This window comes from Anas platyrhynchos, chromosome 5 (assembly GCF_047663525.1).
Source record: "Anas platyrhynchos isolate ZD024472 breed Pekin duck chromosome 5, IASCAAS_PekinDuck_T2T, whole genome shotgun sequence".
NCBI lineage: Eukaryota > Metazoa > Chordata > Aves > Anseriformes > Anatidae > Anas > Anas platyrhynchos.
This window is the reverse complement of record NC_092591.1, coordinates 4,496,858-4,514,401: the sequence shown is the minus strand read 5'-3', so window position 1 is coordinate 4,514,401 and position 17,544 is coordinate 4,496,858. Positions and strand designations below refer to the sequence as shown.

Here is a 17,544-nt window from a genome sequence, read left to right as displayed (position 1 = left end):
TTAAACTGAAGCAGAGCTGCAGTCTCTTTGTCCAAGGATGTCCAATGGCCCACACCAAACAGAGCTGCAGAATAACTCACAGCAGCTCCTTGGGCAACACCGTTAACAAGTTCACTCATTCATTTACTGCAATGGCTGCCTCTGAAAATTTATACGTGAATATTGACAGAGACTTCAAAGTGACCACTATAGCAAGACTGAGTGACAATCCTTGTTTTTGTTCCGCAAAATAAAGTAAGATCGGATACTGCAAAATCCACAAAGTCTGTAAGAAAGTTTCCCTCAACGTGCTGCGCTTCTTTGCTAAGGAATAGCCAACAGGAGTGTTTGTTAGTGAGAAATATTACACCTACACGCACACACTTCTCAGAAACCCCTCGAATTGGTGGCAGGACACCAAACTCAGCTCATCTAGTGTCAGGGCTCAAATCTTTCACTGCGAGAGAACTCAGCCACTAAGACGCGTGCTGCTTTGGTGCTCCTCCTCCAGCTGACACCGCTGCCCACACCGCTCACCTGAGAGGTCCCAGCTGCTCACCAACACTGTGAAATGCTGGAGAAGCCTGCAAAAATATGCATGCACAGCCTAAGGTAGGTGCTGACATAGTCCAAAGGCAGAGATCTTACAAGCAGCAGCCACAAACCCAATGGTGAACATCGTGCCCACATTGCCATGGGCCACAGGAGAGGCAACTTGAGGGAGCTGCTTGGTTTTAACAGAATCACAGAATTTCTAGGTTGGAAGAGACCTCAAGATCATCGAGTCCAACCTCTAACCTAACACTAACAGTCCCCACTAAACCATATCCCAAAGCTCTACATCTAAACGTCTTTTGAAGACTTCCAGGGATGGTGACTCCACCACCTCCCTGGGCAGCCCAGTTTTGTCCAGCCCAGAGCCAAATCTTGACCCATTCTGAGTCCCTGACCAGGCACACCAAACAATTCCCTAACACCACGACACCCTGCGTTCAGCATCTCCTTCCCAACAAGCACCTAATGGGATACTACTTCCAAGGAACTTCAAATAATGCTCAAAGAAAAAAAAAAAAAAAAAGAAAAAAAGACTCCAAGTGTTTCTACTTCAAGAAATCCACAGCCTTTTGTGAACAGATGATGCTACGAGCAGATGTACACAGCCAGATGATCTCTTCTTTACCAGCCATCTTGACCTGCCTGGCTTGATTTATATAAACCGGGTTTGTTCGCGACAGCATTGATTATGTAAACCTCAGCAAAACCTTAACCAAACACGGACTGCCACAGCACTTACAGAAAGCACGTAACGGGCTACTGGGGGAAGTGATTAGAAGCACATTTGCTGCAGTGACCGACTGCAGACACCTGGATTTACCCTCTGCAAAGCACAGACGGGATCACAGCCACCGCGAGACAACTCAGGATGGTGTCCAGGTGGGAGACCCACCAGGGGATACCTCCCCCTCGATGTCAACACCAAGCATCATAATATTAAGGCAGAGTAAGTGCAGAAGACGAAGGGAAAGTTTTATCATCTTAAAAACCCAGCTCTCAGCAGTTTGCCAGCTCAGTTTCTTTGTTCATCATCATTTTCCCCCACCCAGTGTAAAGGTCTCACAGCTCAAGACAGAAGTTATTCATCAGCATCACAACCAACACTTTTTTTTTTTTTTTTTTTAAAACACTCCAAGGTATCTCAGAACAACTTTTTTTGGTCAAATTAGCTGTGAGGTCATGCTATCAGTTACAACAAGAGCTGCAAGGCCAGGCTTTTGCAGTTGATGGGTCTCGGTCTCCCCTTTGACGAGCAGAGCAGATTTATCCTGTCTTATCTACACTGAACTCCAGATTGAAAGATTTTTAACTACAAAACAGGTATTTATAATTTTTTTTTAAATGCTACTGAACAGATGCTTAAGCTGTTCCAAGAATCCCCAGCCACAAGCATTGAGTCACCAAAGGAAAAAAAAAAAAAAAAAAAGAGAGCAAGTTTGTCTTATTTATGGCATTACCATTTAAAACATCCGATGGGAAACGTGGCAATCAACCCCAAAAGCATCAAAACACCAACCCAAGTGTAATTATCGAAGTCACAGCACTCCCTGGACCGTCCCCATCATGTCCACCTCTCTCTACATCACCTCCACATCCGTGCCAGCCAGTGCCTCGCCGCGTCCCATTGCAGGCTACGCAGGCAGACCGGCCACAGACACACTCAGCTGCCAGCTCACAGGCTTCCTACTACAAGGACGAGAAGATTTCTGTCTTTTTTTTTTTTTAAGTACACGCAATAGCAGGGCAATATAAGCTCAGTAGCTTTAGGGAACAGCTGATAGGCAAATAACAACTAGGCTCGGGCGATCGGAAGTTTATTTAAATTTTATTAGCGTGTTTCAACACACTGCAGGGAAGATCAAGACCTTGGGCAGAGCTGATAAGCCAGAGATCGATGCATTTCCATATGAAAGGAAATAATTAAAAAAAAAATAAAAAAAAAAATACAAGCACGCCGCACTTTGCTATGGTGAGACCAGAGCCAAAACATTTCATACTTCTGTACTTTCAACGGCGGCTAAAAATAGTCAAGCAACAGAAAGGAAAACGCTTCCAGCTGTGCACAAAAAAGCCTCTGCAGCACACCACCGATCTACGGGCCCCGCTGTAATTAAAGATTCAGCGTTATGCCGAGACTTTATTGTCGGCGACGGCGTTGCCCAGCTGAGGGGACCCTCCATTTTCGCAGTTAGCACAGCGAGATCGCTGCTTTATCAGATTTACTTTGATACGGGCGTTCTTCCCAAACCAAATTAGTTAAATTTGAGTCTTTGGGCGCTGTGTTCTTGCTGGCAGCTGAGCGTTGTCCCCCGGTGCCTGTATCTTGACCTGTATGGCCGCGAGGAGCGTCCAGCATCCCCAAAGGTTGGCAGGCACCAGGCTGGCCGCACTGGGCTCTGCGGAGGCGAGCCCAGCTCGGGAGGGCACCTCGAGCAAAACAACAACCAAAAAAGCCCAAACGACCCCCAAAAAAATCAAGGTTTTGACCTCCCAGCAGCTCTGGCACGGCTCCTGGGGGAGGCTGAACAACGCTTCGCACGGGGCGCCCGGCTGGAAACCTGAGTGTTTCTATCTCCCCGACCCCAAAACCATCCTCCCTGACCCCAAAACCATCTCTCCACGTAACCCTGCCCCTAAAAACACCCCCCTGACCCCAAAACCCCAAATCCCCAACCCAAAACCACCCCTCCACGACCCCCAAAGCCCCAAAACCACCCCCCCCCAGCACCGGCGAAGGAAAAAAAAAATTAAACAAACCCAAATAAATTAATAAAGGGGGGTGGGACGAGGATGAGGATGATGATGAAGGAGGGATGAAGCATCGCAGCCCCCCCCCCCAACCCCCCAAAAAACCAGCCCCCAGCCGCAGCTCACCCCAGCACCACCAGCTCCCCGTACTTGACGGGCTCCTTGTTGGGGGCGCAGTGCTCCTCCTGGCTGGGGGAGAACATGGGGGCGCCGCGAGGTTTCGCCCCCTTTCTTCCTCCCCTTTTGCTTCCTCCTCCTCCTCCTCCTCCTCCTCCGCGCTCCCCCCCTCCCGCCGGGGCCGGTCCCAGCCCCGCTCTGAGCCCGCGGCCGCCCGGCGCCGGCCACTACACCCCGGGGGGGGGGGGGGGAGCGCCCGCGGGGCGTACCAAGTGCGGGGGAGGGGGAGGAGCGCCGCGGCCGCCCGTTCGCCGCCCCGCTGAGGGGGTGGGGTTTGGAGGAGGTGCCGGTGCCTCCCCCCCCCCTCCTTTTCTCAGGGAGTGGTGGTGGTACGGGCGCGGTGTGTTATGTAAACATAGAGTAAAGGGGAGGGGGCTGCGCTTAAAGGGGCCGCGCACTGTGGTTGTGGAGGGTGTAGATCCCTTATGGGGCCAGGATCCACAGTGGGATTTGAGCCCTTCAGGATCCCGCACAGCCCAAGCCCCAGATCACCAGATCCGCACGTCCCAGCCCCAGGCACCTCAGGCCATCCCGTCATGGTCCCATGTCTCACATCCCGTCATCACCGGGCCTTGTGCAGCACAAAGCTGGGCCAAAAAGGCAGCGGGGTGCAAAAAAAACACCCCAAATTTTCTGTAGGGACAGTGGGGTGCAAAAAAAGCCCTAAATTTTCTATAATGACACCTAAGGGATCGCCACTCTGTGCTGTTCAACAAGCAGCCCCCACTCACGCCCATTGTTCACGTTCCTTCAGTACCCAACCAAGGAGAAAACCCACAAAATTAGCCCCAAAACGATGCCTGTGGAGGATGAGAATTCTCACTGGCTCTAAATCGAGGTTTCCGCACCCAGTTTGAGGACAAAGAAAAGTAATTGCAGCAGCCACGATGCCGCTTGTGGCTGAGCTGATCCCTGGGCTGGGATCCCCCTTGGGTTGGGATCCCCCCTTGGTCCAGATCCCCTGTGGAACCAGGATCCACCGTGGGGCTTGATCCCCTCAGGGCCAGGATCCCTCACAGCCCACAGCCCCAGATCACCAGATCCATAGGCCCCAGCCCCAGGCACCTCAGGCCGTCCCGTCATGGTCCCATGTCTCATGTCCCGCCATCACCAGGCCTTGTGCAGCACAAAACTGGGCCAAAAAGGCAGTGAGGTGCAAAAAAAAACACCCCAAATTTTCTGTAGTGACAGTAGGGTGCAAAAAAAACTCTTAATTTTCTGTAGCGACACCCAAGGGCTCGCCACCCTGTGCTGCTCATGGCCGTGGCAGCCCCCAAGCACACCCATCGTTCGCTTTCCTTCAGTACCCAACCAAGGAGAAAACCCACAAAATTAGCCCCAAAACGATGCCTGTGGAGGATGGGAATCCCCACCGGCCCTAAATGGAGGTCCCCGCACCCTGTTTGAGGACAAAGAGAAGTAATTTCAATGGCCTTGCTGCCGCTTGTGGCCCTCGCTGGAAATCTTCCCCGGTTGGAGCCACGGGCTGGGGAGCGAGCCCTGCTCCTCCTGCCGGGAGCTTTCCCCTGGCTGAAATTGTATTTAGCTATTAATTTTCTTGGTAATGCTATTTTTCTGCCGTTTCTGGTGAAGAGGTGAAATGGAAAAATCCAGCCAATCTTGCAGGGCTGCAGGATGGAGATCTTCCCAGGGGCTGTGCGAAGAAGACAAGGTTTTATTAAAGACAGAGAGCTGAATTATTACAGATTTATCTTCTTTATTGCCCTAACAAAATAGAAAAGAAAGCCGGGCCGTAAGTCACTGTCAAAGAAAACAAATACAGCTTGGAAAACAGTGTGAAAAACAATCCTCCTGGCTGCATCCTCTTCGAGTCCTTCCCTCTCTCCCCCCGAACGCAAGGCCTTCGTGTTAGCTTTGCTTTCACACGGCGTAAACAAGCTGAAATTGTCTTCCAGGGAGTGCTCTGAAACAGTTTCAGGCTTCCTGTAAGCCCAAAGTCCCGCTGTCCGGCTGGATTTACAGCGTTTTGTCCTGCCCCCATGCCCCCCATGCCCTGTGGGGATGGAGGATGAGGAAGGACCTTGAAGATCTTTTTTTTTTTTTTGCCTGTTTCCTTCTTTCTCATTTTCTGACATCGTGCACTTTGGGGAGAAGAGGCCAAAATGGACAGAGCCTTGCACAGAGAGGTTCGTGAGTGCTATCACAGTGCAATGAATGAAGAAAATACACCGGTTTGCATTGCTGAAAACAAAACAAAAACAAAAAAAAAAAAAAAAAAGACAAGTGCAGGGCTGAGAAAAAGAGCTGAGCAGGCTTCAGGGAGGTGTATTCGGTGAGATAACCCCTGGGCTTTGGGTTAATGCAGTTTTTTTCCCTTGGAAATGCGACTGTCTGTTGTTTTGACAGTGACTTATGTTGCAGCGAGGGGTGAGCGGCAGTAACAGCCTCTTCATTTGGCAGTCCCACGTCGGTTGTTTTAGGCTGGAAAATGGAGAGGGGAGGCGCAGCCCCAGCCCCACAAGGTGTTAAAGGGCCTTTCTTCCTAAAGTGCTGGTTTTCTCATTGCAGCTCCCAAGGACCCACTGCTCCCAGCACTGGAAACCTGCTTTTAATTTTCTAATGAGAGCAACGAGGTGGAGACAGGGGCAGGGAGCTGCTTTGCCATACACTGCACAGCTCCATGTCGCACACCAACACCAGCACCAGCACTTCCTAGAGCTCCAAAAATTCCTTTTTGCAACTGGAGCAAACAAACCGTAGCTGGCATTTTTCCCCAAGTCCATTGAAAGAATGGAGAAATGTACCTACAGCTGCATTCAATTATTTTTAAGCTTGAATTGTCTTGCGCTCTCGCCTTTGGGATGGCTCCACATAGCTTCTCGGGGCAGCTTTTTTGGGGAGCATCCCCTGAAGTGAGAATTGATGATGACTTTGAGCCCCTTCCTTGCGAAAGGCAGCTCATTCCCGGCTTTATCGTGAGCAGCTGCTTGGCCAGGGCAGCAGCTTGCAGGAGGGCTATCCAGCAAAGCCAGGAGAGCATTAAAATCAGTGTCTGAAAAAATCCTAGACACGGAGAAATAATGCGTGCCCGTTTGTTTTTAAAACGTAGTAAAAAGTTATTTTAAATACAGGAAGATTAATAAGGCTCTAATTCAGCAAAGTACTTACAGATGTGCTGGACTCAGAGTAAGTACTTCAGTGCTTTCATGAATCGGAGCTTAGGGAACCAGCTTGAAATATAAAGTATTGAAAGACATCAATAGCCCTCCCACCATACGTGTGGCTCATGTTGCACGTGAATATCCCAGCTCTGGCAATGAACAGGGGCACAGGTTTCCATCACCAGCCCAATGATCCTGCAGGTCTGTGTTCAGCTTTTGGGGACCCTTCCAGTCCCCTGCTTTACATGCGGAGTTTGGTGCCCAACCCAAACTGAAACAGGTTTGCATTTCTTTACAATATTTGGGAAGACATCTGTATGATTTGCACCCGGTAATGTCTTAATTTTCCACTTAATTTTCATTTACGGTAGCAGCAAAAATTTAGAAAGGGCAATGGCAACAAAAATAAAATGGAAGAGCTGAAAGGATAAAATGATCTCAAGTATCATGGTGGCACCTTAAGAATGTGTTACAGGCTCGTGCCTAACACATAACTCTTTCCTAAAGACCCTAAAGGAGTTTTAAAAAGCAGAGTAGCTACACAGAGTGACAAAGGCTGTTAGGAGGCAAAAAGGCAGTCATCAAAAGGCTACATCTAAATGAGGAAGAGGGAATACAGCATAAACACTGGTGAATACAAAACCACAACAAGACAAGCAAAAAAGATGTTACAGAACAGTTTGCCAAAGGCATGGAAATGCACAGAAAAATATATCAGGGACAGGCTGGGGACAGCCCACAGTGGAAGGGTGAAAGAAATGGTGATAAAACAGGATAAAATCACAGTGGCTCAGCTTAGTAAACCCTCTGCACCAGGACGGGGGCTGGAGGCTCCCAGAACAAAGCTGTCTTCATCAGGGCTGGGGAACTCCTTAAATACCACTGTCAGCAGCAGAGATTTTAAAATAAACAGGTTAATTGAGAGCGGAGCAGATTGCTGGGGTGAGATGTCACTGGCCCAAGGGTTGTAAAGAGGTTCAGGTATGACAGGGCTGAATTATGAACAGCGTTTGTCTCCAGCAGATGGGAAACACCAAATTTGATATAATGGGCAAGCTTGAGAGCTGTGATGCACTCGGTCTGGCTTCTGTACCACCAAATCTGTAGGAAATGCAGTAAGAAGCAGGTAAATATGGATGCTTAGGGGCGCAATTAATAAACCTGAGAGTGCAACAGGGGCTTTTGCAGAAAGAAGTTTGTAAGCCATTCATTCCCTCTGAAGCAGCCAAAAAAGATGATCGCATACCTGCATTTCACGAGAGTTTTGCCACATAAGGGCTGTGAAAGAAATAAAAGCAGCATGAGATAAGAAAGTTCTTCGTGGAGTAACAGCAGGAGAAACCAAAGGCTTGGAGTTCTCCTTTTCACGGTGGGGAGAGGTTACTGCCGGGACACCGTGGTCTTCTTGTGGGACCTTGGCCGTGCAGCTCGCTTATAATGGAAATGTTTGCTGAGAAGCCAAAAATTTTAAGCTGACTGCAAAGAGTTATAGGAGGACCTAGCAAGAAAACGTCCAAGTGAAGTACACAGAGAAGATGACCTTAGCCATATCTACCTAATGACTGGCTCTAATTGAGCTATTATCATTCAGCAAAGACACGCTGAGATTTTAGTCACTATAGGTCCTTCTCTTGCAACATTAGCCCAGAGATCAACAGAAGTCTCAAAGACAAATAAAATGTGCCAAGGAGCTGCTGTACATAAACGTGTCTGTCTGTCTGTCAGCATGGGTTATGCTGAGAAAATCTGCGATGTCCCTGGCTGGGTGGTCCCCATCCTTTTCCCTATGGGGTAGAGCCAAGGGCATTGCTCTGCCCCATGCCCCAGCAGCTCACCCGTGTAGTTCGTCTCCTGAGGGGCTAGCTAAGGGGGAATAAACACGTTTTGTATGAGTCTGCCAAAATCAGAAGGAGCAGCAACCCGGCTCTCAGCATCACCTCTCGATATGGGTCCGCCTGCAGCCCCAGAGCTGAGTTCCCTCTTACATCACCACGTCCCCTTTGTGGGATGCTCTCTCCCACCCCAGTTGCTCACCCATGAATGGACTTTCCCTGTCCAAGATGTTGCCCTTTTTCCTCTTAATGTCCTCTTTGTTTAAAAGTTAATACTAACACAGCGATGGTGGGAGGTAGGGAACGGGGACAACTTCCCTTGAATTTCCTTGGACCCAATTTAGGGAAAATTCTGCTGCTCCAACCTTCATCCCAGCAGACAAAGCTGGTGATCAACTGGTTCCCAGGATTAGATCACACTGTCCTAGTGCAAAAACCATCCCCAGCAATGACATTTCCTCCTGGGAAGGCCTGGAGAAGGAGCTCCTGCAGCAGATGGCTGGGTCCACATCCACAAAGAGACAATCAGCCAGCCCATAAATCAACCAGACCTCATCCACTGGACTGAATGAGAATGCCCAAATCGCTGCAGGATATAAGGGGGGAGAGGAGCTCCTCTTTTCTAGCTGGGATGCGATGGGAGCTCTGCTATGCCAGCAGGGTGAACCTCAGACCCCAAACTTTCAGTTTGCAGCCGCTGAAGGATTTCACCCAGCAGCAATTCAGGAACACCCACAAAGCCACTTAAAACCAAGCACCGTTTGCACATATTTCCGTGGCAGAGAATGAAATGCGCTTTAGAAATTATTGCATATTAGAAAGGAGAGAGGGTCCCCTGGCTGCCGTTCAGGCAGTGGATCACCAGCACGTTGCAGCAGCAGCCTCCGGCACGATCCCACACGCTGCTCCCCAGCAGGGAGCAGATCCCAAAGCCCCAAGGACCCACGGGGTCCTGCTCATCCTGCAGGACCACGCAGTCCTTGTCTCACTTATACATGCACCTGATTTTACAAGAAAAAAAATAACATCATTTTGCTGAGGTCTGTGGGATCTGTGGTTAATAGATCCTACTCCCAATTTCGGATTTCTCCAGCAGCAAGAACTCACAGCTAATCAGTTTTCTCCCCTGCATCTGCTTAGGGTAAAGAGGGGCTGGGTCATAGCTGAATATGTTAAAAGCAGCGTTTGGTCTGCAAAGTATATACATCAGTGAAGTCCTGTAACCACCTCCTAGCATCTGACATTCTTTTCATTACTATAATTTACTAAGTGAGTGCATTGCCAGGTGCTCCTGGCAGGCATCCAGGCTGCCTTCAGCCAGGCAATGGATAAACTCAAAAAAAAAAAAAAACACACACTGAAACCCCCAAAACCTTGAAATCTAAGCACGAGGAAAGAAATTAAAACAAACAAAACCCCAGCGAAAGCAAACAACAGATGGGCACAGATGTCAGGAAGATGTAGCCAAAGGAACAACGTCCTGCAACATCCTGTTAAGGCACCGTGCAAGGGCAGCCCCCCAGCACTGCCTTCCTCCTGGCCGTGGGAGCGTCTGCAGTTATCGATGGTGGCTTCTCCTACACCTGCAGGCTGTGGGCAATTATGAAGTCGTTAGCTTTGTAAGCTGAAAGGATCACCATCAGCGTGGGGATCAGGCGAGCCGCCGGTTGAGTTGTCATTATTATGGGCACTTCAGCAGATGGATGGCCGAAAAGTGTATTTCTCAGCAATAGGGTAATGACTGGGAAATGCAATTCTGGTAGCCCCCTGATTGCTGCTGGCTTTCGCTGGCATCATTAGGAGATGAAGACGCCTCGTACCTCATCAGATAACAACTTTCCTTAACAAGGGAGCGGTGTTATTTTGGAAAAGGGTGAGAACCCCTCACCTTTAGGGCCAGAAAAAAGGCACGGCCGTAAGCTGCGCTGCTGAGATTTACCAGTGATGTTAAACTGGGGGAGATTTTGTATGGGAACACAAGGAGAAGCTCACGAGACCATGAGAAAAAAAGACCATGAGACTTTTTTTTTTTTTTTTTTGACAGTAAGAGACGCAAGATGAATGAAAAAAGCCTTTGAGCTGAAAGAAAATCAACACGGATTCATTGCTAAGTGTTAGTGGCCGTAGATAGAGCAGACGTCCAACCAAAGCAATGAAAAATCCATTATTGAAGGGATAGAAAGAACAGGCAGCCGCTTGCTAATAAAAATCACCTTCTGGAATGAAAGACTCCCTGTTTCAGGTATTTTAGTCAAAAATGAGGCTGCCGGTCATTTTTTCATGCAAGAGAAAGCACCTGTATCCATCCCATCTGGACAGCGAGCACCCACGGAGCCGGTGGCAAACCCTCACTGACCTCACGGGGAAGGATGGGGTCCTACCAAAGGGTGAAACCCCCACCAGGCTTCACCCACAGCCCCCTGCCCAGCTGAATATTTGGCAAAAACTCCCCAAATGTGCCCTGAGGAAAACACACCTGGACCATTCTCCTCTCTGCGGGCTGCAAAACCCAGTGCAGGGGAGGTGCTGAGGCTGTTGGTAGGAACACGCTGGCATCTTTATTAGGAAGAGCAGGACCTGACAGCCCTGCGTGAGTTACTTGGTGCTGTGATCGTGGGATTTTGGGAACAGATGGGAGCGGGGCCGCAGGAAGCCTCCCTCGCCCAGGAGCTGGCCCAATGTGCAACCCGCATGGCCGGACCCGCAGCTCGCCCCATCTGCAGCAGCCAAAAATCCGGGTGAGCTGCCAGCCCCCGCCTGCAAACCTTTACGTTTGCCACACGCAGCCCATCGATAACTTGAGGGTGTGAACGGAGCATATGGAGGCTGGGGCGAGCGGAACAAAGGCAGAAGCCGCGGGCGATTTCCAGGATCAGGAACAGAAAAGGGTCCCTCACCATGCAGAGGTCACTGCCTGAGCACGGCGAGACATTTAAATATTTCAGCGCGTGCTGGATCCTCTCCGAAACGTCTGTGTGTGAGCAGGAGCTCCTCTGAGCTGCAGCAGTGTCTGGGGTAAGATAAGGGAGCACAGAACAAGTGCAAATGTCCCTGCTTGGCACCATGTGAGAACTTTAAAGCATCCCAGGGGCTCGGGGCTTCTTTTCTCCCCGAGTTTACTGTGCTGATGCCTTGAGCCCTGGTTACACCGTGCAGTTTCCAGCACAAAGCCGAGATAAATGTTTTTTGCCTCCCCAAATCCACGTGGGATCCGTGCCATGGCCGCTGGCACCGATGGATGTGCCCACAGGGAATGGGTGCTGCGGGGTGTCACCTCCACCACGGCCACCCCATCACCTCCCCTGTGCCCGTGGGACATGGCTGGCACAGGCAGGGTGAAGGAGACAACATTGTACACTTTTTTTCCCTCCTCCTCCTCATCTTTTTCCTCCTCCTCTTCACGACTGTGCAGCAGTGAGAGGGGACATTGTCAGGCAGCCCGTGGGAAGCACAAAGCGGTGGCTGTGCCGACCTCCTTATGAAAATTCAAGGCTATCCTCCTTTTTCCTGGAGGTTTCGGTGTTTTCGCACACACACGTATCTTTGTTGTTCCCCCACCCCAGCACTGCCCTATCCAAAAGCCTCCAGAGCCAGCCCAGCCCCGCCGCCCACCCAGAAAATAGCAAATTTTGATATACACAATCAAAGCGAGGACAATTAGGGAGAAATTCTAATCATTCCTTCCTGGAAAAAAAACCTTACTGCTGTTTCCAGCGGTGCTACCAGTTAAAAACTTCAGCTGGGAGCACTGGCAACTCATTTTTTCCTCAGATCCATCCCTTGAAGCCCTGAGCTGGGTTTCCCAGGAAACTACTTAACATGTGTGATTTGGAGATTTTCATTTAAATACATAATCCATGACCATGAGGTCCCTTGGCTGGAGTCCGTGACTTTTAACAAGGATTAATGGTGTGGGAGCCTTCATCCAGATGCCCCAAAAGAGGGTCAGACCCGGTCGTGTGCCCTCCTAAACCTTCAAATCCCTTTTGCTTTTCTTTTTTCCAGCCCTATGCTGATTTTTTCCCCCTTTCAGAGGTTTAAACTAGAGGTTTACACAGGTATACACAGCTTTTTTAAGATCCCTTGATTTAGCAGCCCAGCAGCTGGTACAACCCCCTGCAAGGCTCAGCTGCGTGGCAAGGATGGGCACCCATGGGTGCTGTTGGTAAATATGGGCCGTGCAGGGCTTTTCCCTTAGCCACAAGCAGGATTAAGGCCGAAGAGCTCCTTCCTGCCAAAAATCAGGGAGAATAATCCTGTCATAAGCTATTAATGTGGAGCGGTGCTGGCACTTGGCAGCAAACCACCAAACCCGCAAAGTTGTGTTTAATTTGCTGGTAGAGGACAGACCGAGCCTTCTTCGCTCAATTATACCGAGACGGTATTTCAGCACCCAGCCCTGGAAAAAAGCCACCGTGCAGCTCGTGTCAGCCCTGTGTCTCCATCCTAGGATCACCGGGATGCCCTGAGCCCCCGGTCCCCATCTCGTTGTGGCCCTACGTGCATGCCAGGGTAGCAAGGACAAGCAGCAATAACCCCGTATCCCTCCTGGGAGAAGGGCTGGGAAGGGGGATTTTTGTCTTTTACAGGGTTTCTTCGTCAGCAGCAGGCTTTGCCTGTGCCTTCCTGCTTCCCCGGCTTCCCCCTCATGCAGGATGTCCTTTCTCTCTTTTCTATTTTTACTCAAATCCCTTTAACTTCTTGACATCTTTCAGGCAGCAGCCTGGAGGAAATGGATTATCCCGGCGGTGGCACCGCGCGGCTCCAGCCCCAGGCGAAGCAGATAAAACTCCTTCTTCCCAGGGCTAGCCACATTCCTGACCTGGCCACAGCTCCTGCAAAATAGGAAATGCAGTGCCCATTAGCTTTTGTTCGGTAAAACCTGATGATTAGTCATCATATCCTTCACGTCCATGGGAAACGGCAAGAAAGGAACATCTCTTGCTGCATCGACACGTTTCAGCGCACACAGCCTGGGAGGCAGCCCTTATCCTTTCATCTCAGCTTGTGGCACATCTCTTTGCTTGCTCAAGGCCCGGCAGAGTCAGGAATCTGCTTCCCTGCCCCTGCAGTCAGCCTCCAGCGCGTGGTGACAGCCAGCAGGGCACACAGATGCAGAGGGTTTGTTTTTTTTTTTTGCAAACTGCAGTGACTGAAGCCGGGGCTGCCGCTGGTGTTAATTTTTCCCCACGCTCGCTATGCAAAATACGAGCTTGATATTTCCCTCTTTTTGTTCTGCAACTGCAGGGCCCAATTTTCTTTCTTTTTTCTTTTTTAATTTTGAACAGAACAGCTGTTGTGTCCCTCTTTTCCTTTGTTTGCAGCACGCAGGGATGTGCAGAACAGCCACTGCCTTAAGAGCGTTTAAAGGCAGCACCGGGAGAAACTCCAGAGCGGCTCCAGGGAGAGCTCCCACGTTCCTGAGATTCCTCATCCAACGCTCCACAGACAGGCTCGCAGTTTTATTTGCAAAAACTGGGAAAGCTTCCAACTCCCAGCCTGTAAAGCCTTCCACTAAAAAATAAAATAAAATCAAGGAAAATAGGAAAATCACATTTTCCCCCACCACGGAGCGAGAGCCTTGCGAGCAGCGAAGCCCCTGCCGATGTGCCCCGGTGAAACACCGCGCCGCGAGCGCTCACCACTGATACATTGCTTCCCAGCAAGGGTGCAGGGCTCAGGAATTCAATTTGCAAGCACTGCTCTGGGTTGTGTCTCTTCATGCTCTTCGTCGGCAGGAAAATTCATGATGGGAATACACAGCGCGTGCTGGGAGCCCGGACGGAGCAGGGGCCCTTGGCTGGGTTCTCGCATGTGTGAGCAACGGCCAGGGAGCTCCTGCAGGGTTTGCACCGTGGGCTTTGTAGCAGATTCGATTTTTGTTCCTTCCTTTTTTATAGAATCATAAAATCACCAACTCATTTAGGTCACCACTCTGTGAAGAAGTTTTTCCTAATGTCCAATCTCTTATCTCGCCAGAGCTCAGAAAGGCTTTGACCTTGAGAGCATACAGCTGCCCTTCTCTCAATGTACCTTCCTTGGTCAGTTGGTGACACCAAAGAGAGAAATAAAAACCCGAACCAATGGGCAATACATGGTTTTAACCTAATTTGAAACATCCCAAGAAGATGGTGCAGAGAAATCTGAAATCTGTAATCAGCTCTGCGGTGAGGTGCATTCATTTAACTGCAGATAAGCCAGGTTAGTGGTGGAGAGGCTGCAGAGGCTGGCCGAGGTGAGCACGTGAGGCTGGGGCTCCTCGGTGGCCATGGCCAAGGACGATGTCCACAGGTGGCCCTGGCAGCACCAAACCCAGCACAGCTCAGCTCCAAAGGCTGGAGTTGCTGGAGGACCCCATGAGCAGCCCAGATCCGCAACGTGGAAAGATCTTCAAGGTGGAAAAATGCATTTTCCTGCCCTGTGCCCCTTCAGCAATCCTCTCCACGCCCAAACCTTTGCTCTGTCCGGATCTGGGCACCATCCTGCTGAGGACTGAAACACTCCCATCACCCCTAGGTCAAGGTTTGAATACAGACTGTGAAGAAGGGGTGAACCTGACATACCCAGATCCTGCAGGAGAACCTAGGCGCCTTCGAAAGCCTCCCCTCCTGGTGCAGATATTGCTCTCGCTTTGATCCGAGCCGCCCGACAAACAGCACGCCGGGTCCCCCACCTCCAGAGCGAGATCCGTGCCTGCACAGTGCAGCCAAGCCCTGCTGGAGATGTTATCAGGAAAGGGAATTATTTGCTACTGGAGAATGTACTTGTGCCTCGCAGCTATTCGGCTGCACAAATATGCGGAGTGTTGCTGATAACTCACTAAGGGAAGTCTGGAAAATGGATTCTGCAACGAGATAATTCTGCTTGTAGACTTATTTTGTGTATTTCTGTTTCCTTCCTCCCCCCACCCCCCTTCAAATTTACATCTAAATGGGATCTTTGTTTTTTTCTGAGTCAATATTTAGTCACTGGTTCCCCGTTCAAGCCTCCGAGCTCGGTTTCTCAGAGCAGAGCCTTTCCCAGGGGAGAGCAGGGCGGGGGCGAGATACTGGATCCATGCCCCACCACTCCTCCAGGTACTCACGGTCCACCCTTAGCATGACTTTTGCACTTGGATTTATAACGAGTGAGCCAAACCTCCTTACTACAAGCACACAGAAATGAAAGCCACGTCCCGTGTGCTGATATCAGTGGTATTTGGTGTTACGGAGGTCTGGGATTGTGCCCACCGTTAGCACCGATGGCAGCAGCAGATGGAAGTTCACATAACTTCAGACAAAAATGTGTTTCAGATCCTCGCTCTTGCAGATCCTTGCACTAGTTCCAGGAAGAGTCAAGGAAACCTATCCATTAATGGATCGATTTCCACTGAGGTATCGGCCGCTCTTCGTCCACTATTGTCAGACCAGCCGATGGGGCTCAGTTGATGTACAAGGTTCCAGCACTCATGGTCATTGCTTTTTCTTGCTTTTTGCAGTAAAGTCACAATATACGTACTTGGGTTTGCTTCTATACACAAAGGTATTATTGGCTTGTCAATATGCAAAGGTATTATTGGCTTTTCAGCAAGCTGAGCTACACCCGCTGGAACACAAAGCACCACTTGTCATTATTTTAATGAAAGCCCCTCTTAAATCACATACTCTAACTAGATTTAATTTACGTTTGTAAGTAAGAGGATACAATACGAAGGAAAAAAACAGGTCTTCTTAGTTTCACATAGAGCATCCCCATAGACTTGTGCTGAAACAAACACAGGTTGGGTTACAACCTGCAAACTTGGCAGTTTTTCCAGCCGTAAACCCAATAGTTGTTTTTTCAGTTTCACCACATGGAGAACCTGTAAGGTGTGACATCAGATGGATTTCACCAGCCCTCATGCACACAGATACATGGACCTTTTGGGTTTGTTTTACATGTCCCAAGCCTATTCTGCCTTTGCCCAAATCAGCCAGGAATGGGACTCGACTGCAGGGCAGGAGCTGACTTCTTTGGGGAGCAGAAGTTGCCAAAAAAACAGGGGTGCAGAGCTCCTGTGTGGAGACAAGGAGGCGCCAGGCACCATCTCAGTGCCCTGTTGCTCTGTAGAAACATCCTCACCTGATGGGTCAACAGGAAAACAGATGTACTGGAGGGGTTAGGAAGAAAAATAGGTTGTGAGGACACCAAGAGTTGTCCAGGCCATGGATAATCCCAAGTTATCAGCCCACATAACCAGCAGGATGGAGGTGGGCTTCATTGTGACCAGAAAAGAGCAGGGAAGAGCTTGTGTGGGGACAGGGAGTGGAACAGCTGCCAGACAGCCACAAGGAGATGTGGGGTGCAGGCTACACGCCATGGTGGCCAAGGAGCTGAGGAGGATCTGTGAGACGTCCACGTAGGGAATAGACAAATCTGTGCTGGAGGATGACTGTTGGAGACAAGGTGTGAACAAAGAGGAGGGACCTACGTCCTGAGTCCTCCTGCTTAAACAGCTGGTAAAAAGAGGGAAGAGAATCAGCATCTTTCACAGTGAAAAACAAGGAAAAAAACATCTCACACCCTCTTTCCATGGGGAGGTTTGGTGCAGACCAGAGGGAGAAACACCCGCCCCCTTCAGCAGAGCTCTCCCAAGGACATGCATGCATATGCACACATCTTAATAGGCACACATATCTAATTGTAACCAAAAGTAGCTTGAATCTGAGTGATACGATCTAAAAACACCAGGCTGGCACCTGGCTCCAAACCCCTTCTACCTCCTAAGCCACTGAACGCAGCAGGGTGGTTTTGCAGCCGGGCTCAGTGTAATTCTTCTGCTTGTTGTCTTGAAAACACGCGGAGATTGAATTATATAACAATATTGTTTAAGCGCTAGCAAAATGCACAATTTGATTAATCTCAGCAATGCACCAACTCAGAGATCTAAAAAGACAGCTATGTGCATTTTAACAAAGTTAAAGCCCAAAGCTTTTCATTTCATCCTAATGGATAGCAAAGGTCATTCTCCATTTGATAAATGACGACAGCACTGCTGCATTTGTCTTCTGGCTGGCAGTGCCGGATTCCTCTGAAGCTCTTGTTAATGAGATTCCTCCTACCACAGAAACAAAATCCTCCAGTGAGGCGCTGGCACTGGATTTATCACCAAA

At 49.7% G+C, this 17,544-nt stretch overlaps 1 protein-coding gene across 1 annotated transcript in view; it reads right to left on the bottom strand.

The window, feature by feature from the left end:
* PELI2 (pellino E3 ubiquitin protein ligase family member 2) overlaps nt 1-3,594 on the bottom strand; it is a 75,169-nt gene extending 71,575 nt beyond the window's left edge. Inside the window, exon 1 of the mRNA XM_027458099.3 lies at nt 3,409-3,594. Coding sequence (XP_027313900.3) covers nt 3,409-3,485 — 77 coding nt within the window. The 5' untranslated portion in view covers nt 3,486-3,594. The remainder of the gene's footprint in view (nt 1-3,408) is intronic.
* Between the last annotated feature and the right edge of the window lie 13,950 nt (nt 3,595-17,544).